At 45.2% G+C, this 25716-nt stretch overlaps 1 protein-coding gene across 3 annotated transcripts in view; it reads right to left on the reverse strand.

Moving 5' to 3' along the window:
- Positions 1–3133: 3133 nt before the first annotated feature.
- KMO (kynurenine 3-monooxygenase) overlaps positions 3134–25716 on the reverse strand; it is a 59330-nt gene continuing 36747 nt past the window's right edge. For all 3 annotated transcript variants that reach the window (XM_078779080.1, XM_068115556.2, XM_068115558.2), the window contains 7 exons: positions 23515–23636; positions 18492–18639; positions 16503–16560; positions 11276–11358; positions 10962–11063; positions 5015–5074; positions 3134–4878 (listed from right to left, as the gene is read on the reverse strand). In XM_078779080.1, coding sequence (XP_078635206.1) covers positions 4741–4878; positions 5015–5074; positions 10962–11063; positions 11276–11358; positions 16503–16560; positions 18492–18639; positions 23515–23636 — 711 coding nt within the window. In that variant the 3' untranslated portion in view covers positions 3134–4740. The remainder of the gene's footprint in view (positions 4879–5014; positions 5075–10961; positions 11064–11275; positions 11359–16502; positions 16561–18491; positions 18640–23514; positions 23637–25716) is intronic.

A 25716-nucleotide genomic window follows, 5' to 3' on the forward strand; every position in this document is an offset into this window, starting at 1 on the left:
TGAGTCAGTGATCCGATCACGTGGGTCCTACACACGTTATTGACGCAAAGATCGCTAGAGGTCTTCTCAGAACAATGACTGTACGTTAGAAAACATAAACGTCATCCACACTGTCCGTGATGGACCTATAGCTCCATACTTAAATTGAGGTGAAAATATGCCTCAAATTCCCAAAAAATTTCACCTTAAATTATTCAGAATAAAATATTGAAAACGGCATGATTGTTATGTTTTTATGTGACCATAATATCACTTCTCCAGAAAATATAGCAATATCATGGGTATATTACACTGTTTTGACGACAACAAACTTGTAATGTGCGAGGTTGTAAAAAAACGGGGGGGGTGCTTAACTTAATTCTTTGTGTATATATATATATATGTATATATATATATGTATATATATATATATATATATATATATATATATATATATATATATATATATATATATATATGTGTGTGTGTGTGTGTATATACAGACTTGGCATTTAATATGGAATATTTTTTTTGTGGGGGTGAACTTACTTTTCAAGATGACTTAGAACCAAAAGCTCATTGGAATTATGTTTAAATTATTCTAGATTTTGTTAATGTGACCTTTAAAAGAAACAAAAACCACATTTGACATTTCGAAGCAAATAAATTGATCCTTGAAAGTGATGTAAACTGATATCGAACTCAATTCACGGACAGTACTGTGTTAAACTTCTGTGCGTTTTCCAGAAGTATCTCTTTATTTTGCACATTAACCAAAAATTTTTTTTAACAAAAACAAAAGTTAAATTACGACTGGGATTATGGACAGTAAAATTACAGTTCAGTACTTCGTGTAACCCCCACGAGCATTCAGGAGAGCACATACACGTTGAGGCACGCTGTTCACGAGATTTGCCAAGGTTTGGACAGGAATCGCTTGCCATGCAGTTACAATAGCCTGCTGCAATTCACGCACAGAGGCAGGCTGCTGGTCCAAGTTGTCGATTTGACGCGTTAATTCTGCCCACAAGTTCTCTATCGGATTCATATCCGGGGACATGGCAGGCCACTCCATATGCTCTACACCACGGTCAGCAAGAAAGTGTTGGATCATGCGAGCACGATGAGGCCGTGCATTGTCATCTTGGAAGACAAAGTTTCCTCGAAAGGCTGCACGAACAAATGGAAGCAATGTTTCTTCCAGAATGGCCCTGTGCTTGAACTGGTTCAGGTTTCCATTCAGAACAACCAGGTCAGTTTTGCCCCCTGCATGAAAAGCAGCCCAAACGGTCACCCCACCACCTCCAGCTTGGACTCTTGGCACTATACCATCTTCGTTGTAGGCTTCATGCACTTGACTGTGCACTCGGACCCGGCCATATTGATGATAGACCAGAAATCTAGACTTGTCACTGAAGATCACGTGATTCCAGTGTCCTGGCTGCCATTGACGGTGCTCTCTGGCCCACTGCAATCGGCTCTGGCGGTGTTGTCTGGTCAGACGTGGCTTTCTCAGGGGACGCCTGGCACGATAGCCTGCTTGAACCAGTCGTTGGTTGACTAGCCTTCTGGATACAGGCACATTTGTCAGTTGCTGCCACTCAGCCCAAAGCCGATTAGCTGACTTGGTACGGCCATTGCGGACTAACCGGTGCAGCTGGCGATCATCCCTCCTTGTGGTTCTGCGGGGACGTCCTGGCCTCGGTATTGGAGTAGGGACACCCCTCTGAGCATTTCGTTTCAGGATCTTTGACACCTGACCTTGAGTGATGCTATACTGCCGAGCAATAGCACGGTTTCATGCCTGAATTTCGTAAAGCCACCACTAAATGACAAACAGCATTGCCGAGTTGACGGACCATCTCCAGGGGAAGCAGCAATAACTTTTGTAGACGTGCAGCAGTTGTTTTCCACTAATACAGAACGCAACAACCCTCATAACCCCGATTGTGAAGCCAATCGTCAAATGTACCTGTCCGTACATTTTGTCACACCACCTGTGATATAATCCTGTTATTGACTTCTTGCTGTGACAGACAATCAGTGACATGGTTCTTTTAACAAAGAAATCACCGAAGCGTAAAAGAAACTCACCAGATTGATACACCGAGTTCAGAAAGTAAACCCAAGTCAAGAAAAAAAATATATTCCATATTAAATGCCAAGTCTGTATATGGCTACAATACTGGGTACACTTTTACACAGATGAAATAAAATGCCCTCAATTTAAAAAAAATGCACTGAATGAAAAGACACCTATGGTTTAATGTTGTAGCAAATAATCGTGAGGACCTGAAAAAAAACCTGATTTTCACATTATATCATGCACTTAGATTTGTGATGGTTGAGTAAACAAGACAAAAATGGCATATTTTCGAAATAAAACTTAACATTCTCATTATGTCAATTTTTATTTCAGTCTTTAAATAAAAATATGCATTGATGATTAAAATTGTAATTAAATGGAATGTTTGATGTCTTGTATGTCTCCTGGTGTTGTTTTTTACATTTTCTAAAATCCCTTGAAATGTGCAATGCATGGCAAAATAAGTGATTTGTGCATAACGCTTGGTGTCCACCAAATTCACAATAATTGTGGTCAGTTTCATTTTCAAATCACGAGGGACTTGTGAAATGAACTGGGTGTGTAGGTTAAGAAATACCTGAAGAAGAATGCCCTTGATGCTTATTCAATCGATCAATCAGAAAGTTAGTTGTTTTTTTTTCCACGATAATCTTGTTGGATTTTTTTTTCGTGTCCCCCCCGTTATGAACGAATCACATCCCAGCAAAACTGAAAAGAAACCCACATCGCTCGAAACTTGATTATGTGTAACGCCGGTCCCATTTGTTGTGATAACAAAGCAGTCACTCGCTGGAAAATGACCACTCCTTTACGGATGACGTCAGAACTTGTTTTCATGTCCGTGTCCTCCGGTGCTGCGTTATGCACGAATCCAGCATGCGAAGTGCACTCTTGTTTTCATTTTGGTGAAAACGAAGCATGTAGCAGGTCTGATGCTTCAAACTCGGATACTCCAATATACTCCATGCAATGTCATGGTCCCGTCTTCGTTCCACACTGCTCTCTTATTTCGCCTATTCAGGGGCCTTCAATCTAGATTATCCAGTATCTCGACTCTAGTATCCCGACTTAGTTTCCTGAAACTTTATTTTTCCACTCAGATGTAACATTTGATGTACCCAGTATTGTAGCCATGCACATATTTTCACTACATGGCCAAAAGTATGCGGACACCCCCTTCTAATTTGTGGATTTGGCTGTTTCAGCCACACCTATTGCTGACGGGTATATATAATTAAGCACACAGCCATGCAATGTCCAGAGACAAACATTGGCAGTAGAATGGGCCGTACTGAAGAGCTCAGTGTCTTTCAACGTGGCACCGTCATAGGATGCCACCTTTCCAACAAGTCAGTTTATCAAATTTCTTCCCCACTCGAGCTGCCCCGGTCAACTTTAAGTACTGTTATTGTGAAGTGGAAACATCTTGCAGCAACAACAGCTCAGCCGCGAAGTGGTGGGCCACACAAGCTCGCATAATGGGACCGCCGAGTGCTGAAGCGCGTAAAAATCGTCTGTCCTCGGTTGCAACACTCACTACCGAGTTCCAAACTGCCTCTGGAAGCAACGTCAGCACATCAACTGTTCGTCAAGATCTTCATGAAATGGGTTACCATGGCCGAGCAGCCGCACACAAGCCTAAGATCACCATGCGCAATGCCAAGCGTTGGCTGGAGTGGTGTCAAGCTCGCCGCCATTGGACTCTGGAGCAGTGGAAACGCGTTCTCTGGAGTGATGAATCGGGCTTCACCATCTGGCAGTGCGACGGACGAATCTGGGTTTGGCGGATGCCAAGAGAACGCTACGTGCCCAAATGCATGGTGCCAACTGTAAAGTTTGGTGGAGGAGGAATTAATGGTCTGGGGCTGTTTTTCATGGTTCAGGCTAGGCCCCTTAGTTCCAGTGAAGGGAAATCTTAACGCTACAGCATGCAAAGACATTCTATACGATTTTGTGATTCCTACTTTGTGGCAACATTTTGGGGAAGGTTTTTTCCTGTTTCAGCATGACAATACCCCCGTGCACAAAGTGAGGTCCATACAGAAATGGTTTTGTCGAGATCGGTGTGGAAGAAATTGACTGGTCTGCACAGAGCCCTGACCTCAACCCCATCGACCACCTTTGGGATGAATTGGAACACCGACTGCGAGCCAGGCCTAATCGCCCAACATCAGTGCCCGACCTCACTAATGTTGTCGTGGGTGAATGGAAACAAATCCCCTCAGCAATGTTCCAACATCTAGTGGAAACCCTTCCCAGAAGAGTGGAAGCTGTTGTAGCAGCAAAGGGGGGACCAACTCCATGTTGATGCCAATGATTTTGGAATGAGATGCTTGACGAACACATACGGGTGTGATGTTTGGGTGTCCACATACTTTTGGCCATATAGTGTGCATATAGTATTTTTGGCATATAGTATTTGGCCATATGTATATATGTTTTTGTCCATGAGAAACAATTGCTCATTGCCTTTTTTCTTGTCATCTTGTTTTGACCACCCAGGCTCAAACATTTTAAAAGGCTATCGTTTACAGTTTTAAAATCTCAAATGTTTCAGGTCTTTGATTTTGGTTAATATTTCAAAATTATCTTTTACAACCATTAATGGTTTTGCTGTTGGTGTTTTTGTCCTTGGGTGGCTCTGCTTGTGCCAACCTCCAAGGGGTTTTGGAACTTCAAAGCGGAAGCTTGGTAGAAAGTCCACAAAGTCTTGGTACGATAGAGTGGGGCTGCCCTGGGATCTTCCTGCACAGGAGTACTGCTCCACTCACGGGCAGGATTGTGAGGAACACGAAGAAGAACCAATTCATCGTCTGATAGGATATGAAGAGGAGGGAAAAGTTATTTCAATTCTTTTCCTTTACAAATCGCAGGTTGTTTCGATATCTCAAAATTACTCCCTTTTTTTATTCATTGAAGCTCAGACTTTCTAAACACCATGTTTCTTACTTTTTTCTGTTTCTTCCATCGTTTAACTGCTTCATGGTAACGTATCCTTGTGAAGGTAACCTGTAGAGAAACAATATCTGTTAATGCTGGTTCTGATTTCAGATAATGCAAGTAAAATCACTTCTTCACCCCTACTCTTTTCCCTATTCTACGTAGGAGGGTTGTTTCAATAGCTGAAAAGTCAATGACTAATATTAAGAAAACTTTTTTGTTTGCTCCATATTCTTCTTACAGCTATTTTTATGCCTCCATTGACAAAGTCGCAGGAGGCATTATGTTTTCAGGTTGTCCATCCGTCCGTCCATTCATGATAGGTTTTCGTTACCACGATAACTTGAGAACGGGTGATGGAATTCTGACCAAATTTGGTATAGTTATGTAGAATGATGCAACGATGAACTGATTAGATTTTGGGGTCAATAGGTCAAAGGTCAAAGTCTGTAATATGTCTATAACTTGAGAACAGCTGAAGTGATCGAATTCAAACTTGGTACAGGTATGTATAATGATGTGAAGGCTAACTGGTTGGAATTTGGGGTCAAGAGGTCAAAAGTCAGAGGTCATGCCAGGTAAAACTGTGATAACTTGAGAACAGCTGAATGGATTTAAATCAAACTAAGTACAAGTATTATAATGATGTAATAATGTGGGCGGAGGCATATCGGTGGACGGTCGTGACGTCGAAGAGTGTCGTTCTAGTTATTTCGTTTATATAGTTTAAGCCTTCCAACTTTCATCAACAACCAGATTCGGTGGTTTAATAGAGTGTCTGCTCTGAGTCTGGGAGCGGTCGTTGGTTCAAACCCCAGCCAAGTCGTACCACAGACCCTAAACATGGTTTCCGTGCTGCTTCCTCACTTGCCGCTCAGGATTCAACAATTAAGGAAAGAGTACGTACATCCAAATAACCATATGTTGCCAAAAATTGTGTGGGACTGATGGGATTAATGATCACCTGTGTTGAATTTCCTTGTAGGGAACTCACGTGTATCCTGATACGTGAAACGCCCCGCAACTCACGCCTGCAGAAAACAGACTTTTTGGAACCCTGGCCACATTTTCCATCCAATCGTCATGAAACTTTGTTTAAAAAATTCTCCATGGGTAGGAGCTGACATTTTAAAAGTTTTGTGTCAATCGTTCAAGCTGTTGCGGAGAAAATGAATTGAAAATTAAATAAAAGTGAGGGCCTCGGCTTGCGTTCCACAACATGGCCAGGTGAAGGATGTTTGCGGATTCCTATTACCAGTTGTATTATTATAAATCACATTTTTACTTTTAATTTTATTATCGATGGCATGTGCATCAACTCCTTTATTACATTTCGAGATGATGGCTGTATTTTGTCTGTGTGTGTTTTTCGTTTATTGTTTGCATCAGCACTTGTTGTGGTTGTCATTTTAATCTGTCCCTCTTTGGCTCATGGCTTTTCTACTCACAGCAAGCATTGATTTGTTGGCATGCAAGAAGTAGAAGGGGGTGAGGAGTGGGTTCTGTTCATCTGCAAATTTACAGTAATACCTTGGCATCTATATATACAAAACACAGTTTGTGTGTGTGTGTGTGTGTGTGTGTGTGTGTGTGTGTGTGTGTGTGGTGTGTGTGTGTGTGTGTGTGTGTGTGTGTGTGTGCAATGTTACCGATAGACTCCTAAACGGAGAGGCTTACGTGCTTGATATTTGACATAGACATGGCCATTGAGCCTGGGATGAACATGGCCGAACTCAAAATATTTGACGATCCATATTTTTTATTCATATTTACCTCAGCGCATTTCAGCGAAGTACCCGCTAATCTCAGCCGGTTCCAGAGCAGCTCGCTGATTCGCTCAGAGCGATCACGTGATGTTCCATTCCCGCCACCAGACTGATTCGCTCAGAGCGATCACGTGATGTTCCATCCGTCACACGTCACACGTTTTTTCCACCTTTTATGCGATAGTGTTTTGTATCGATTTTGTGCGATATGAATTAAATGTCTTTGAAACAGCTGTGAAACGTCTTTCCACAACCCTTCCGTAACCGATTGGAGCAGTTTATTGCCGCACAAAACGAGATCCGCGAAGCGAGTTGGTCGAGTCGTGCTGACCAAGATGGCGACACGGCGGCTTCACTTTTCACGGAGTATGAGCGTTCTATATATTTTCAATTCAGTGCGCCCGTGATTTGTGGCATAGACATGACCATTGGGCCTTCATGGTGTAATTTGTGCGAGGCTTTTGTCCGAGTGAGCTTGAGTCGAGAGGGCGAATGTACGGGTTGGGAATGTACGGGTCTCCCTTCCCCCGCCCGGCAACGCCGTACTGGAGGACGTCACAGGATCGGTGAGTCTCCAAAATCCGCTTCGTGCTGTTGCGAATATGCAGGACTATGTCCGATTGTTGTGCTGCTCTCCGACCATGAGAACTGCAACGTCATTGTTGACTGGCCATCCCCTTCCCCTCCCCCCTCCGTCCCCCCTTCCCTTCCCCCTCCACCCTACCCTCCCCCCTCCATTTTCCCCCTCCCCCTCCCTTTTCCCCCTCCCCCTCCCTTTTCCCCCTCCCCCTCCTTTTCCCCCTCCCCCTCCCCCTCCCCCTCCCCCTCCCCCTCCCCCCTCCCCCTCCCCCTCCCTTTTCCCCTCCCCGATCCTTTCCCCCTCCCCCTTCCCCCCTCCCTTTCCCCCTCCCCCTTCCTTTCCCCCTCCCCTTCCCCTCCCTTTCCCCCTCCCCCTTCCCCTCCCTTTCCCCCTCCCCCTTCCCCTCCCTTTCCCCCTCCCCTTCCCCTCCCCCTCCCCCTTCCCCTCCCTTTCCCCCTCCCCCTCCCTTTCCCCCTCCCCCTCCCTTTCCCCTCCCCCTCCCCCTCCCCCCTCCTTTCCCCCTCCCCCTCCCTTTCCCCCTCCCCTTTCCCCTCCACCCTACCCCCTCCCCTCCCCCACCCTTCTCCCCTCCCCCCCTCTTCTCCCCCCCCCCCCCCGATTCCCTCCCCTCCCCCGCCCAGCAATGCCGGGTACTTCTGCCGGGTCCCCCCTCCCCCTCCCCCTCCCATCCCTCACCCCCTCCCCCTCCCATCCCTCACCTCCCCCCTCCCATCCTTCACCCTCCCCATCCCCCCTTCCCCCCTCCCCTCTGGCCCCTCCCCTCTTCCCCCTCCCCCCTTCCGGCCCCTCCCCTCCCCCCCTCTTCTCTCCTCTCCCCCTCCCACTCTTCTCCCCTCCCCTCCCGCCGTTCCCCTGCCCTCCCCTCCCCCGCCCGGCAATGCCGGGTACTTCTGCTAGACTTCTGCTTCTGCTTCTGCTCCAAAATCCGCTTCGTGCTGTTGCGAATATGCAGGACTATGTCCGATTGTTGTGCTGCTCTCCGACCATGAGAACGGCAACGTCATTGTTGACTGGCCATCCCCTTCCCTCCCCCTTCCCCCCTCCACCCTACCCCTCCCCTCCTCCCCCCTACCCCTCCCACTTCCCCTCCCCCTACCTTTCCCCCCTCCTCCCTCCCCTTCCCCCTCCCCTCCCCCTTCCCCCCTCCCCCCTTCCCCCCCTCCCCCCTCCCCTCCCCCCTCCCCTCCCCCCTCCCCTCCCCCTTCCCCCCTCCCCCTTCCCCCTTCCCCCCTCCCCTCCCCCTTCCCCCCTCCCCTCCTCCCTTCCCCTCCTCCCTCCCCCTTCCCCCCCTCCCCCCTCCCACTCTTCTCCCCTCCCCCCCGTTCCCCTCCCCTCCCCTCCCCCCCGTTCCCCTTCCCACCCCTCCCCTGCCCGGCAATGCCGGGTACTTCTGCTAGTTTGTTATAAAGCAAACTTGACTGTCAAAACATCTCGCTTCATCTGCGGCCGAGGTGTACCAACTGCCACTGTCTGTATTGCAACTTTTTGCTCGAGCTGGACTTTTTTTTTTTTTTTTTTGTATACAAGGTCGAAGCTCGTGTAAGAGCTAACATTGATCACAGAAAAGACAAACTGGCACATAAAACATATGATAAAGGGAGTGGGAGAACAAGATGGAGAGCAGGGACATCGGGAGATCTGTGGGAGGTAGAGGGCTTGGGGGGAGGAGGCATGGGAATGGGGGTGGGGGTGGGAGAGGTAAAAAAACAAAACACGTGGACAGTGCTAGGACTTCCAGGAAAGAAGTCGGTATTTCAAAAAGTGGATCTGGGGTGAATTAACGGGGGTAGAAAAGATCAAGGTTTTGGATGGGGGAAGATAAGAGATGGTGGTGAACAGCTGTTTTAAAGACCTGGAGGGAGGAGTGGGATTGAAGAGAGTGAGGGAGTTTGTTCCAGAGGTGGGAGAAAAGAGGAATGAAGAAGATGGTGTGGGCTTTATTCACTATGTTGGATCCAGGGATGTGTTGAGTTGTCAAAGTTTCTTGTAGAGCGCTCCGCCTCGTGGATTAAGCACTCCATTCGAAACCGTTGATAAGAATGGCTGGCTTGGCAAGCGCTAGCTAGCTGCTCGGTAACTGAACACATCGCTCAGAATTGCATAATTGTGGAGGTGATGATCATTTTAAACATTTCTCCGCGTGTCGTCGGTTTGTGCCTGTTTCCTCATGACATCTGTGCATCATAACGTCTGGTTCTGCTCGAGTTCTGGCTGCAGTTTGGCTGTAATTGTTACACGTAAGCCTTATGATGCGTGCCATGGCAAGTAGCTTTGTTTTGGCTTGCAATACCAGCCACTTGATCTCCATTTACATATTATGTATGCAAACGGGTCGAATATCAGTCCCTTGACGCCACTCGGTTCCCTCCCTGAACCAAATTCAGGCATACGATGTGGATCCATTGATAGTACTGATGGCATACTTTTCATGTTGGCAATGTTTCTGGAAGCTGTTTGGTGTCGTGATCATTTCATTTGCCTGCTATTTATTCTGCATGTTTGTTTTTTTCTTCCTTATTACCCGCACCAAAGGAAAGGGTATTGCATTTGGGTTTCTTTGTTTGTCTGCACCGAACTTGAGTATGTTAATTAATTACACTAGGGCATGCCCGTACTATATATATATCTAAAATTATATCCCCCCCCTCTATTTACATGAAATGGTTTGGTCCATTCGCAAAGCCAAAGCGAACGGCTTGCGAGTACGGTGACAATCCCCCCCTCTATTTACATGAAATGGTTTGGTCCATTCGCAAAGCCAAAGCGAACGGCTTGCGAGTACGGTGACAATCCCCCCCCCCCCCTATTTACATGAAATGGTTTGGTCCATTCGCAAAGCCAAAGCGAACGGCTTGCGGAGTTTGGTAAATAAATCGCCATAGCTCGGTAACTACTTGTCCGATTAATATGAAACCTTGAAAAGGCACATCCTCGGGTCCCCAGCAATATACCTGGCAAGTTTCAAGTATATCGGACCCGTGGTTGTCGAGAAGTCACAGACAAACGACACACACACATACACACACACATACACACACACATACACACAGAGATTACTGGAATTATAGATAGATGAGAACATTAAGACCCTTTAGAATCATAAATTCCTTTAGACCCTTTACAACCCTGAGACCCATAAAGACCACAAAGACCCCGAAAACCTTTTCGAGCCTTTAGAACCCAAAGACCCTTTTGACCCTAAAACAATTTAAGACCCTCTGAGACCTCCAAGATTCTTTGGACCCCTAACACCCATGACGACCCCAAAGACTCATAAACATCCCAAGAAACCAAAATACCCTGATGTCCCAAAATACCCCGAGGACGCAAAATACCATGAGCATCCAAAATACCTCGAGGTCTTAAAATACCCCGAGGTCCCAAAATACCCAGACGTCCCAAAATACCCAGAGGTCCCAAAATACCCAGAGGTCCCAAAATACCTCGAGGTCCCAAATTACCCCAAGGACCCAAAATACCTGAGGACCCAAAATACCAGGTTGTGGCTAGTTGAGCTGTAATCTCCTGACACGAGTATTGTAATACAAACTTGTGCAATCCTGAATTTAGAGTTGTGACGTTTACATACCATGGTGTAGAGTGGAATGAATGTGTTGGGCATGATGCGGTGCAAGACGTTGTCCATAAAGCGCCTGAAATGGAACCAAGGCGAGTTGACATGTGCACGCATCTGTGGAGAAGGGGAAAATGGTTTGTGAATAGTTGAGACTTTTATAACCAAGTAGGCTAACAATAACGGTTAAATATTCTAAAGTGGACCAAGGTACGAGAAGTTGTTCCTGATAGTTCATGTTGGGTGGTCAATGTCTTTAAAACCGAGCAATTGCACTAAATTGAGATCGATGGTTTATCATCACCTGTACTGAGCAGTCCAAGTCGTACCTCAATGTAGTTGTACATGGCGAGGTCACTGATGGCCTGTCCATCGGGTACTCTGAGAACGCTGTATTCCGGCAGGACACGTGCTGCAGACATTCATTTGTTGCACACCGTCGGAAATAGGACACCATTTCAATGGCAATGCTCATTCATAGACGTTGCTTCAATTTGGCCTGTTTTCCAATTTACAAAACTCAAGACATCTTTAACTTGAACAACTCCCGGTAGAGAGAGTACCTCCGCCAAGTGGATCAGTTTATGTTTAGTATCCCGTTTAAAGACCTGTTCGGGATTCGGACCTGATCCAAAATCGAATCGGCTTGTTCTTGCCACCTACCCAACTCATCCACCAAGTTTCGTCCAAATCCGTCCACAACTTTTTGACATGTCCAGCTATATATCGATTTTGGCCCAATCTCCCAATGGTGAAGAATCACTTTTAAAATTCTAGTGTCTGGACATGGATCTTCAACAAAATCTAATCATTTCGTCCTTGTCACATACCCAACCTGTCCACCAAGTTTCATCCAAATCCGTCCATAACCTTTTGAGATATTGTGCTAAATATAGTTTTTGGTCTTGTTTCTCAATGTTGAAGAATCACTTTAAACATTATCGGATCCGGATATTCACTAAAATCTAATCAATTCATCTTGTTACACACCTAACCTGTCCACCAAGTTTCATCCAAATCCGTCCATGACCTTTTGGGGGGTATGACGAATAGACCTGTGTAATATGAAAGGAGAATCTTGAACGGTTTTTGAAACATCACACACAAGCCAAGTTACTGAGATTGTTGTCATAGTAACATAATTCAGCCAATCGTAGCCGTGATGTAATCAGGTTGAGATAATGTCATGAGGAATGGATATCCGTAATGTGGAATCTAAATGTTCAACGGTTTTTTGAAATGTCGTGTACACAAAATAGCGGGGTGGCTTGGGGTCAATTTTCAAGATTACCGTTACCGGGCGGACAAAAGCGCCATTTTTGGTGTGAGGCTTCCTTAGGGTATATGAGTTGATTTTAGCCGAGGAGCCCTCTCGAAATATGTACGTAACCATGGTAACACAAACAAATCCAAGATGGCTGCCGTTCATGATAAAATACCAATTTTCTTGGGTTGTAGTTGTTAGAGGAAAGCCAAATTGTATCAAAATATTACTTAAATATCAGAACCATGTCCTCAACATGTTCGGTCATCCTCCTGAAATATTAAAGTAAAACATAAAAATCCAAAATGGCCGCCATTTATGCTGAAATAGCAATTTCCTTGGTTTTTAGCGGTCATACGATGGCTAAATTGTACCAAAGTATGATTATATTATACCAGAATATTTTTATTGAAGCCCTATTTTTTTTAAAGATACACAAATAACCTACCACATATGGACAACATGGTTGTTTATTTCCCGTAGGTCTAAAGATCAAAGAAATCAAACTACATAATATTGACTGCAACATCCAAACTAATTGAATTTAAAAGTGATCTAAACTATTTTTTCTCAAGATAGTGCGTTCTTGAGACAAGGGTTTGAACATGGAAATAATGTGAATGTTTTAATTATGCTTTTATCCTAACCTTAATGTGACCCTTGTGGGTATCCGTAGTTATATACCTAATATAGAGGGCGACATTGTGACTACAGGCTGTCTTTACTATACTGCTAAGCACATGTATTGGTGGAAAGTTTTCTTTTGACCAGCAAAATATTCTCTACTATCCCATTTGACCAAGCTCATGAACAGGAGAACGCGAAAGTCAAAGGCTCTGGTGGTTGTATTGGACTCACAGGAAACCCTGTCGCATTTAGACGCTGGATGTTAACAGGTCCCGAGTTGGCCAGATTGCAAACACAGTTTGAGGAAGAATACTTTCCCAATGATGACCCAGATTTTCGGAACCATGAACAGGGCCTTGCATCACAAAAAACATTTCAGAAGGAAGTAAACAATCTTTCTGAAACCTTCAACAGAATGGGAAACCCCTTCCTTGATGATTTTGAAGAGCTAGTGACACTCGACAGTCGCAATTGCATGGATGAGTCTGTAGTATCCGCACTACGCACATTGGAAGACACAGGCATAAAGCAGTATCAGGAGTATGTCAAGAGTGTACTTGAAGATCGCAGCTGCTCTATACATGACCCAATCAAGAAGAACTCACTGGCTCTCTTCAAGAGACCTAAACCCAAGGCCCCGACAAAGCAGGGGAAGAAGATCAAAGTGCTCCAGAACAATGTGGCACTTTTTGGCCAGTTGTACATTGCCATGCAAAGTCGCGAGGGTGACCTGAAGGAATTCTTTGCCCATGAGATACAACCCTTTCCACCTTCTCTCTCAGACTTTGGTAAGCTGCATTTACCAAACACAAAGTCCGATCTACTGAAATGTATTGAGCAGCCCGAGCAGCCTGAGCCACCTTCAACCTATGACTGCATTGTACTGGATGGTGCTGTCATTGTGCACTGTCTGCCGACTACTGCAGTCAGCACGTTCATTGAGTATGCAGACAAGGTGTTCATCCCCTACCTGGTGAAGCAGCTACAGAATGCCACAAGGTTGGATGTTGTGTGGGACACATACATTCCAGACAGTTTGAAGGAATCAACCCGGGAAAAGAGAGGAAAGGGTGTGCGCAGAAAAGTGTCCGGCCAAACCAAGCTTCCAGGCAATTGGATGGACTTCCTCCGTGATCCAAAAAACAAACAGGAGCTATTTGCCTTTCTGACGTCCAAGGTTGCCGAGTTTACCTTTCCATCAGGCAAATCCGTGTACATCACATCAGGTGAATCTGTAGTATCCACAGGCACCATCAACGCCATGCTGAACTGCAACCATGAGGAAGCAGATACGAGGGTCATAGTGCACATCGTGCGTGCACTAGAGCAAGATATGAAGACTATTAAAGTGCGCACTGTTGACACAGACGTTGTAGTCATACTTATTGGTACATTTTATGATCTCATGGTCACTCAGCCATTGGTAGACATCTGGGTTGCCTTTGGAATGGGTAAGAATTACAGATTTTACAGTATCAATGCCATATGTGACAGACTTGGGGAAACAAGATCACAAGCTCTACCAGTATTTCATGCCCTTTCTGGATGTGATACCACATCAGCCTTCCAAGGTAAGGGCAAGAAGTCAGCCTGGCAGGCTTGGCAAGCCTATGAAGACATCACAGAAACATTTGTGTATCTGGCTCGTCACCCCTTTGAGCTTCTTTATACAGACGCTGATCACTTCCAGAAGATCGAGAGACTAATCATCATCTTGTATGATAGAACAAGTCCCTTGAGCTCCGTCAATGAAGCAAGACAGGAACTCTTCTGCCAGAAGAATCGATCAATGGACAGAATACCACCCACACAGGATGCTCTTCTTCAACATGCCCGGCGGGCATTGTACCAAGCCGGAATCTGGACAACCAGCACACAGACACAGCAAGTGGTTCCTTCTCCACAGACATTTGCATGGACCAAGGTGTCAGATGTATGGGTACCAGTTTGGATATCAATGCCAGAGGTTTCCAGAGCATGCAGAGAACTAATCAAATGTGGTTGCAAAGGAGACTGTACCACATGCAAATGTGGCAATGCCAATCTTGTCTGCTCAAAACGTTGTGTTTGCCCATGTATTAAATAGACAAGTAAATAAGAACATTGCAGATGTCTAGATTACTGAGAAAGTAAGGATTTGCACATTGCACACTGAACATTATAATATACTTTTGTTCAACAGAAATCCCCCATGCTCACTACTGAATGACCAAAGTACTTGTACACTCAATTTTTTAAAATTATTTTCTTTAAAAGTTGATGACTGAGGTCAATTATATCATGTAGTGGTTATAAGTTTCATGATTGTGTGGCTACAAATTCCCCTCATCCCAAGTGGGACTGGGAGGTTTTTTTTAGACCAGGAGTATTGTAATATATAAAGCTATATCAATATGCAGTACCAGAGACTTTTGGGGGCATCCTCATTTTTTCAAAAACAAATGACATACTTTGCTTACATGTACCTCCAAGTCGGCTTTTTTTTGTTTCAGTGTTTTGTTTTGATTAATGTGCAGCCTATATCAGGTGTACATATGTACTTAATAGTCTAGTCCAAGCTGGATCCGACCAGAAAGGATAACCATTAGGAGTGCAAAATATCGAGCCCAAGAATTGGGCGTGTCGCTTATTGGATGTCACGCCTACCATTACAATCGGTATCCACTATAAACCAATGAGAGGTTTAGATTAAGTCTTAATCTAAACCTCTCATTGGTTTATAGTGGATACTGATTGTAATGGTAGGCGTGACATCCAATAAGCGACACGCCCAATTCTTGGGCTCGATATTTTGCACTCCTAATGATAATGTTGTATTTCCAGGGTACAATGTTTACAGCTTATCATTCGCAATAATTGATGACCTGGAGTTATAAGCAATGTATTCAAGCCAAAAGCTTCCCCCCCCCCCCCCCCCCCTAACATTGAGGGCGCCCTTCACATGAAATCACTGAATGTCCCTTTAAATTTACTGGTGATATTGTAATATCAAAATACACATTCAGTGTCCTAAAAATTTATATTTTGATACCAATTTTTGCTATCCATGACTTATATAACCCGGGAAATGTGTTTTTAATTACTGGATGGCGGCCATTTTGGATTTTTTGGTTTTACACGAATACGCGTAAAAATTCGCGAGGGCTCCTCGGCTAATATTGATTAATAGGTCATTAGGAGTGTTCATGCCAAATTTGGTGATTTTGTCCACCGTGTAACGGTAATTTTGCTAAGCCACCCTACTAAAAGTACATGGACGGATTTTAATGGGAGGGGGGGGAAGTGGAGGGGAGGGATCTATAGTATAGCAGGCAGCGTGGAGTCTGGCGGCGAGGATGGAACATCACGTGATCGCTCTGAGCGAATCAGCGAGCTGCTCTGGCACAGGCTGAGATCAGTGTATAATGTTCCTCGCTGAAATGCGCTAAGTTATATATGAATAAAAAATATGGATCTCGTCATCGGAGGTCATTTTTAGGTAGGCCATGTCCTTCGCAGGCCCAATGGTCATGTCTATGCCAAAAATCAAGTACGTGAGCCTCTCCGTTTAGGAGTCGAAAGGTAACATACACACACACATACATACACATACACACACACACAAACACGTGTGGGTGGAGAGGAGGGAGTGGGATGGCATGGATGAGTGAGTGTGGCTGCCTCACCAAAGTTATTATGGAATTTTTCCATAAGCTCATCAAACACAAGGCAGTCTTCAAACCCCTAAAATAAACACAGATTGACATATTATTACAAAGACACGTTACAGATTGACGTTTCATGCAAAGCATTTTAAATGTTACTTTATCGAGTAATACAAAACCAACTCTGTTGAAAAGCAATTATAACTTATTTAGCCCTCTGCCTCATAGGACCTTTTTTTTTTTTGTATACAAGATCGAGGCTCATGAAAGAGATAACATTAATCACAAAAAATAAAAACGGACACATAAAATATATAATAAGGGGAGCGGTAGACAAGATGGGGAGAGAAGGGGAAGCACACAAACACAACATTTGAGAGCAGGACATCGGGAGATCTGTGGGAGGGAGAGGGCTTGGGGAGAGGAGGCATGGGAAGGGGGTGGGGGGAGGAAGGGGGAGGGGTGGGAGAAGTATAAAACACATGGACACTGTCAATCTGTCAAATCAAATCAAAATTTGTTGAGCATATCAAGTCAGGAGCACAAGTGGTTCAGCCAAGGTCTGTATTCAAAACTGGTCTATTCCAATCAAAATTGCCGAACAGCCGAGTGATAATTTTTTCTTTAAAACGTATCGAGTTTTTCTTCATCTGTTGTAAACAAAAACGAGTTGCAATATATTTTGAGTGGCAAGTGGCAAAATGTTTCCTTGGACATGTGCTCACGTTCTTCACTGACTGCCAACTTATCAGGAGAGGAATCTTCCAAGACGTTGTTGTCCCCCGTCGCACCGCGGAGCGAAAGGGGGACTATGGTTTTCCCCTCCGTCCGTGTGTGCGAACGTCAGTGCATGCGTCCGTGCGTGCGTGCGTAAGCGAAGGACCGAATTCTAATTTGGTGTGTGGGTGCAACCCACGTCAAAATCCAAGATGGCCGCCACCATGTATGTCTGACGCCATGTATGTCTGAACCTTGTGAGCGGAATATCTTGAAAAATAAACGGAAGTACCAACTTCGAATCTGGTGTGTCGGTGTATCTAGGCATAAGGAAGAACGCTATTGAAAATTGGTTCGCCACGTCAAAATCCAAGATGGCCGCCACCATATATATGTCTGAACCTTGTGAGCGAAATATCTTGAAAAATAAACGAACTACTAACTTCTAATCTGGTGTGTGGGTGTATCTACGCATAAGGAAGAACGCTATTGAAAATTGGGTCGCCACGTCAAAATCCAAGATGGCCGCCGCCATGTATGTCTGAACCTTGTGAGCGGAATATCTTGAAAAATAAGCGAAGTACCAACTTCTAATCTGGTGTGTGGGTGTATCCAGGCATAAGGAAGAACACTATTGAAAACTGGGTCGCCACGTCAAAATCCAAGATGGCCGCCACCGTATATATGTCTGAACCTTGTGAGCGAAATATCCTGAAAAATAAACTAACTACTAACTTCTATTCTGGTGTGTGGGTGTATCTACGCATAAGGGAGAACGCTATTGAAAATTGGGTCGCCACGTCAAAATCCAAGATGGCCGCCTTGCGTCTTCCACTTTGTCAACTCACATCACTTCAACGACGGGGGACCTCGGCGTAACGCTTGTTGTTTTTCGCAAGGCACTTGGATGTTTGCAATCAATCCTACATCAGTTGCTCATGTAGGATGTGAATATAAATTTGGGAAGGAGGGAACCAAGTAATGTGTAAACAATTTTCATCCCCACGCTTTTTGAAAAAAAAACGGGGAGATATTGTAATTGGCTCCGTCTGCCTGTCCGTCCGTCACGCTATCTCCTCAACGGTTGGGCAGAAATTCACCAAACTTGGTAGTTATGATCACCACATGATCATGCAGAAGAGGAAGATCGTGTGAATAGTTTGGATTGTAAAAATAAAATAAAAAATTCTCTGTCACGAGAAATATTGATCAACTTCCAAAGGATGAAGCAAATTATTGCACCGAATGGACATGAATAACATTAGCAATGGAAGGTTATGGTGCGAGTCCTACCGCATTCATGCCTTGCCCGTAGAAGGGAACCATAGCATGAGCTGCGTCCCCCATCAAGACCATAGTTTCACTTGCGTGGTATTGAGAGCATTTTATCATCATCAATGCTTGTGCAGGAATGCGAAAAAATTGTTTTTTGAGGGCATCGCTAGGGGTGAAGGCAGAGGCAAAGGGAGAGAGGGTGGGTGAGAGGTACAGAGAAGAAGTACAGGTGTAAATTCAATCATCATCTAAGTGGTGCCATCTCATTTATACTATGAAAGAAAAGCACTTATATCATTGAATCAGCAGCTTTCTTCTATTCACATACATTGCTGAAGAAGAATAACAGCAAGGATTTTTGCTTCTTCAAACGCATAGGGCTGCTGAGATGCAGTTTTCCCTTGGCTAGGGGTCACCACTCTGATGCAAGATACTCAAATGGCTCATTCTTCCCAGTGTAAGCTGGTATTCGTTTTGCCAACCAGAGAAGATTTACAGGCTGAGTCAACCCAACTGGTGTTGTTTGACCTTTTCTGGCACAATATGCAATGCTTCGTGTCAGGAATATATCTCTTTCTTTTTCTTTTTCTTTTTCTTTTTCTTTTTCTTTTTCTTTTTCTTTTTCTTTCTCTCTCTCTCTCTCTCTCTCTCTCTCTCTCTCTCTCTCTCTCTCTCTCTCTCTCTCTCTCTCTCTATATATATATATATATATATATATTGTTGCGGTTGTGCCATAAAGGCAAACCCCCTATAGTTAAATTGCACGACAACATGTAGCCTGCAGTAGTTAGTTATGTCTTATTGAATGTAAAGATTAGCCCTTTCCCATTGTGTAGTAATCAAGACCAATATGCGTTGAAGTTAAGCAGGATGTCAGGCCTTCGAGTGGCTGGGAGAAGCCATTACTAATGAGCAGGAAGGCGTGGCCAAAAGCGAAGCCCACGTGACCAATGAGGAGGCGGGAACACGTCCCCGGCACGTGACCAACCTCAGCCAATAGGAGGCTGTGGAACATTTTCGAGGCGTGGGCGGGTCTGATAAACCCCTGTCCAGCGCATTTTCATTCTCTTGCTTTTTGGACTTCGCGAGGACACACCTGAGCACTTGCCTTTTTCGCCACGCCCACGACGAGACCTCGCTTGCTTTTTCGTTCCTCCCACGACACGTGTTTGGCCTTTGTGTTCTTTGTCGACACCCATCGCTTCTGCACCGATCTCTTGCGCCATCAGGCTGACCTGCAAGCGATGGTTTCTCCCATGACTCACATTGAAGCTGAAGCTCGTCCCACCTGCGCTGAATCTAGGTCAACCTGCGCTGAAGTTCATCTACCTGTGCTGAAGTTTGTCCGTGCCAACTTCGAGGCGGCGGTTCATCCTTCGGACCTGACCTCGTCCAGGCTGCACGTGAGGACCGAACTGCGCACACCAGACCACGTGGCCAATTGCGAGGCAATCCCAGCACGTACATCGGTTCGATAATAACCAGTGTCTTTTCCCCTGTGTGAGAGTGAGTGTGAAGGTGCCAGTGGGGTTTATTATTAGGTAAGAGTTGATAAGCTGTATCTTTTGTGGATTCTCTGTGCCTTCTAAATAAAAGGCTGTACATTTGGTTACTTTCCAACCTGTTCGGTACGTCCTTTCTCCATTGGCCTAGCATCATCCGAGACCGAATTTGGCTTGAATCGGGTTCATAAATCACGTAAGGTAACGCCGCTTTCCACACCATGCAAATCCGCTCGGCACGCAATTGAATAAGGTGTGTGAAAGCGAGGGTTCAATCCCCGGTTTCTCTGGTCATGTGTCTTGAAGGCATTTGGGAATATTGACCAGTAAACTCTTCGACGCGTAGCTGGGAAATTGGCGATCGGAATTGCTGAGCAATCCGTCAACCACAAACTTAGTCATGGACGGCGGCCTCAGTGGACCCGGAGTTTGAGGGGGAGCAGGGCATAAACCCCCCTTAGTACATCGACGGACTCGGGATACGCTATTTTTATATATATATATTGTTGCAGTTCTGTGTTTTTTTATGTGCACTCGGGATACGCAACAATATATATAATTTTATTTTTTATTTTTATATATATATATTGTTGCAGTTCTGTGTTTTTTACAAATAAAGGTTAATTTCCCCCTCATAGTTAGTCACACTACAACACGTAGCCTCGCGATAGCTCATTTATTTCATAGTAAATGTAAGCATAGTCCTTTTCCTGTGTTAGTTTTGCGTTGAGTAGAATAATGAGAGTTAGGTTTCCTTCCAATGCTTTATGCCGCCTCGATGCTTTGGTTTTTGGCGCAAATTACCATGAGGCCGGCCTGACAAGTCGAGGCAAGCCGAAGGAAGGTGGAACAGGAGGAGTGGGGAGTGACCGGTAAGCATGAGCCGCCAATCAGGGCTCGAGGGGAGTGGCTTAGCACTGCGTCAAAAGGCGTGGTTTGGAACATTCGATACGGGCCAGGGCGTGACCATATAACCCTGTGCCCGAAGCCCCGACGTCAGTTCTGGGGAGAGGCGCTTGAGAGTTCTCAGTTCTGAGGAGAGGTGCGCTGAACAAGTGAAAGAGTTTGAGGAGGACCTGCGCTGAGTGATGAGCTTGAGTTATCAGTTTGAAGCGCCGTGTTGAATTGAGTTACAAGTTAAATGCTTGGTTGAGCTTGAGGCAGATCCTCTGTTGAGTTACGAGGGTGAAAGCGCACCGTTATATAAATCGCGCTGTGAGGGACTGCCGAGCCGGGCGAGAGACGGGCATATTCGCCTGCCTGCCTTTGTTCGAGATACGTGCCGCAAGAATCCCTCCCGCCTGCCTGCCTGCCTGCCTTCGTCGGGGGATGTGCTGTGACCGGGGAGAGCTACGCCGGGCGAAGCCGTTCCTGGACGACCAAGTTAGCGCGTTCAGCACCTGAACATCATCCTTCCTTCATTTCCCCTTGTGAGTGTGATCGGGCCCGTGTCTGGGGTAAATTAAGACTGCATAAGACTGCTCTGTGTCTCTTCGCCTTGTACATAATAGTGTGAATAATTATTAAACCTGTGTTCTTTCTTCCATTCGGATGTCTCGTCTTTTCCCTCATTGACTGAGCATGGTACGAATAATATCGCTCTAATCGGGTTCCAATAATAAGGTAACTGCACGGACCACGTGGTACACGATCCGCTCGGACGTACTCAAATCACGCGTGGTTCGTGCGAGACTTGATCCCCGCTTCTGCGGCGGCGTAGGTACTTAGGTACGTGCGAGAATTGTCCCGAAACCCTGTCCTGCGTCCGACCAGAAGTGGCGACTCAAGTCTCGCGGTTGCGACGACCCAAAAATAACAAGGGGCTTAATCTCCCCTTGGTAAGGGAACGAGGGTCGCGCAAAACCGTAACAATATATATACACAAGGGGAAAGGTGACCCTCTGGAGTGTGGCTCGTACCGAGCGATAAAGTTATTGGAGCATGGAATGAAGGTATTGGAAAGGATGTTGGAGAGGATGATAAGGAAGAAGGTGAAGATCGACGAAATGCAGTTTGGATTTATGCCAGGAAGTGGAACGACAGACGCGCTCTTTATTGCGAGGCAGTTGCAGGAGAAGTACATGGAGAAGAGGAAGAAGTTGTTTCTTGGGTTTGTTGATCTGGAGAAAGCATTCGATAGGGTTCCACGCGAAGTAGTGACGTGGGCATTGAGGAAGTTAGGAGTGGAGGAATGGTCGATCAGAGTAGTGATGGCAATGTACAAAAGAGCAGCAACGAAGGCTGGAAAGGGTGGAAATGCGAATGGTTCGGTGTATGTGCGGAGTGTCGTTGAGAGAGAGGAAGACAAATGATGAATTGCGAAAGATGATGGGAATAGAGCCTGTGATTGATGCTGTGAAGAGGAACAGGTTGAGATGGTTTGGTCATGTGTTGAGGAAGGATGAAAGTGACTGGTTGAGAAGAGTGATGGAAATGAATGTAGAAGGAAGTAGAGGACGGGGAAGACCGAGAAAGACTTGGCTATAGATGGTGGAAGAAGAAATGCTGGCAAGGGGGTTCACAAGGAGAGGGCAGAAAATAGGGCAAAATGGAGAAGATTGTCATGGGGACCGGAAGGCTAATCCCCGCTCTAGCAGGGAAAATGGCCTTAAAATGCATGTTGTTGTTGTTGTTGTTGTATATATGTATATATATATATATATTTTTTTTTTTTAAATTATTATTTATTTATATAAGAGATTATAGATCTGTCTATATATGAGAGACTGTGGGTGGTTCCATGGAAGAGTAGTGAGCTGCTGCAATGAAGGACTGTAAAGTCGAGGATTGACAGGAATTTAGAATTCCCAAAGTACCAGCACATACCGTAATGGCCTAGTTTTGAAAGGTGTCTTCGGATTGTTGAAGCCTGTGATTGAGTTTTTGCAGTTGTATCCATTTTGTTTACCCACTGCATCTACCCCTAGCCTTCATTCCTCCCAGCATCCATTCCTCTTCCAATTCTCCCTCTATTTTTTTTATTTTATATATGGGCTGAGGCTCGTAATAAAGTTGACACAGACACATGGACATAATGTCGAGACAAACACTGAACACAGCCACTGAGCTTGGAGGAAGTGCCGTCACCTCCCGGAATATTCTGGGTACCAGCGACGTCATAACAATGGCGCCACTTTTCTCACCATACTTAGCAGGGAATTTCCTCCGCCCCGTAGATGCCAACCGATGGGGATTGTCCATGCTCTACCTTTTAAATGCTGAACGTCGAGCCAACCCGACCCAAATATTGTTCCTGAATCTTGCTGTTGGTGTATTTCCACCCTGTCTTTTTACTGTTCCTTTTCTTCTGTTACGTCCTGTTCCATTTTATCTTGTGGCTCTTGCATGAGCCTCGACTCTGTATCCAAAAACCAAGCCCACCAGCGAATGGTAACACATAGAACACCCGATGAGTTGCCTTCTTGAAGGAAGGGACAGGAAAGCGCAAGAGGACATAGTGGCACATAATGACTGTTACAAAGATGAGAGAAAATGGGGATGAGGGAATTATTTCACCCCTCTCTCCATCTGTAACATACATGCCGATGAGTGGAATGGAGTCTGGAAAGAATTTCTGGAAGAGATCCAGAACCTGCTCATTGGTGGTAATCTTCTCAAACTCCATGAAGGGCATGAAGAGTGTGCAGGTGAAAGAATGATCCTGAAATATAATTAAATCAGGTATTCACACAAAAATTCCAGAATATTCATCGCATGGCTCCTTTTCACAAGAACAACCAACTGTGATGGATTTAGGTTTTTACCCATAATGCCTTTTCCAATGCAGGAGACTTTAAAATTAAGTCTTTGAGATGAAGTGTGATAAAATAATTACCAAAAAAGAAAAAATCTACCGCATTTTCTTTGCAATCATCGTACTAGATTTTAAGAAGTGTTTGTTTATTTGTTTGACTTCTATGGACTTGTGAACCACTGGATGAAATGAGCTGAAACATTATGGTTGTACTCGAGGGGTTCAAGCGGTCCAACAAAAAATGCATAATCCTGGAAGTTCTGGGTGGAGGAGGCCCCAAGTTCTCTCTGTGTAAATGGGTATCGTATAGCACCATTCCTGGTGGGAATTGAAGGTAATACTAAAATACACCAATTCCGGAGTGATTAATCCATCCGTAATTTTGGGGGAATTAACCCATCCATAATTACATAATTCTATCAGAATTAACCAATCTTTAATTCTGGAGGTGGGGGGGGGGGAGGGGTGGATTAACCCATTCATACTCTGGGGGGATTAACCCATCCATAACTCTGGGGGAATTAACCCATGCACAATTCTGAGGGAATTAAGATAGCCGCAATTCTGGGGAGATTAACCCATCTTTAATTCTGGTGGGGGGAAGGGTGGGGAATTAACCCATCTTTAATTCTGGTGGGGAAAAGGGAAGGAATTAACCCATCTTTAATTCTGTTTGGGGGGGGGGGGGGGGAGGGGATTAACCCATCCATAATTTTGGGGTATTAAGCCATCTGTAATTATGGAATCGGGCAGGGGGGGTAGGAATGAATCCATCCATAATTCTGGGGGAATTAAGACATCCGTAATTCTGGAGAAATTAACCCATCTTTAATTTTGATGGGAGGAGGGGGAATTAACCCATCTTTAATTCTGGTGGGGGGAGGGGGGGAATGGATTAACCCATCTTTAATTCTGGAGGGGGGGGGGAATGAACCCATCCATAATTCTGAGGGAATTAGCCATCTGTAATTCTCGGGGAATTAACCCATCCATAATTCTGAGGGAATTAAGACATCCATAAATCAGGGGAAATTAACCCATCTTTAATTCTGGTGAGGGGGGGGGGGGGGGTGATGAACCCATCCATAACTCTGGGGGAATTAACCCATGCACAATTCTGAGGGAATTAAGATAGCCGCAATTCTGGGGAGATTAACCCATCTTTAATTCTGGTGGGGGGAAGGGTAGGGTATTAACCCATCTTTAATTCTGGTGGGGGGAAGGGTGGGGAATTAATCCATCTTTAATTCTGGTGGGGGAAGGGGAAGGAATTAACCCATCTTTCATTCTGGTTGGGGGGGAAATTAACCCATCTTTAATTCTGGAGGGGGGGGGGGAATTAACCCATCTTTCATTCTGGAGGGTGGGAGGGGGGGATTAACCCATCCATAATTTTGGGGTATTAAGCCATCTGTAATTATGGAATCGGGCAGGGGGGGTAGGAATGAATCCATCCATAATTCTGGGGGAATTAAGACATCCGTAATTCTGGAGAAATTAACCCATCTTTAATTTTGATGGGAGGAGGGGGGGGGGGGGGGGGAATTAACCCATATTTTAATTCTGGTGGGGGGAGGGGAGAATGGATTAACCCATCTTTAATTCTGGAGGGGGGGGGGGAATTAACCCATACATAATTCTGAGGGAGTTAGCCATCCGTAATTCTCGGGGAATTAACCCATCCATAATTCTGAGGGAATTAAGACATCCATAAATCAGGGGAAATTAACCCATCTTTAATTCTGGTGAGGGGGGGGGGGTGATTACCCCATTTTTTATTCTGGAGGGGGGGTGGAATCAACCCATCCATAATTCTAAGGGAATTAAGCCATCCGTAATCCTGGGGGAATTAACCCATCTTTAATTCTGGTTGGGTGGTGGGGGGGGGGGGGTGGGGCGGGGGGGGAATGAACCCATCTTTAATCCTGGAGAAGGAGGGGGAATTAACCCATCCATAATTCTGAGGGAATTCAGTCATTGTATTGTC

Source organism: Myxine glutinosa, chromosome 5 (assembly GCF_964187855.1).
Source record: "Myxine glutinosa chromosome 5, kmMyxGlut1.1, whole genome shotgun sequence".
Taxonomy (NCBI): Eukaryota; Metazoa; Chordata; class Myxini; order Myxiniformes; family Myxinidae; genus Myxine; species Myxine glutinosa.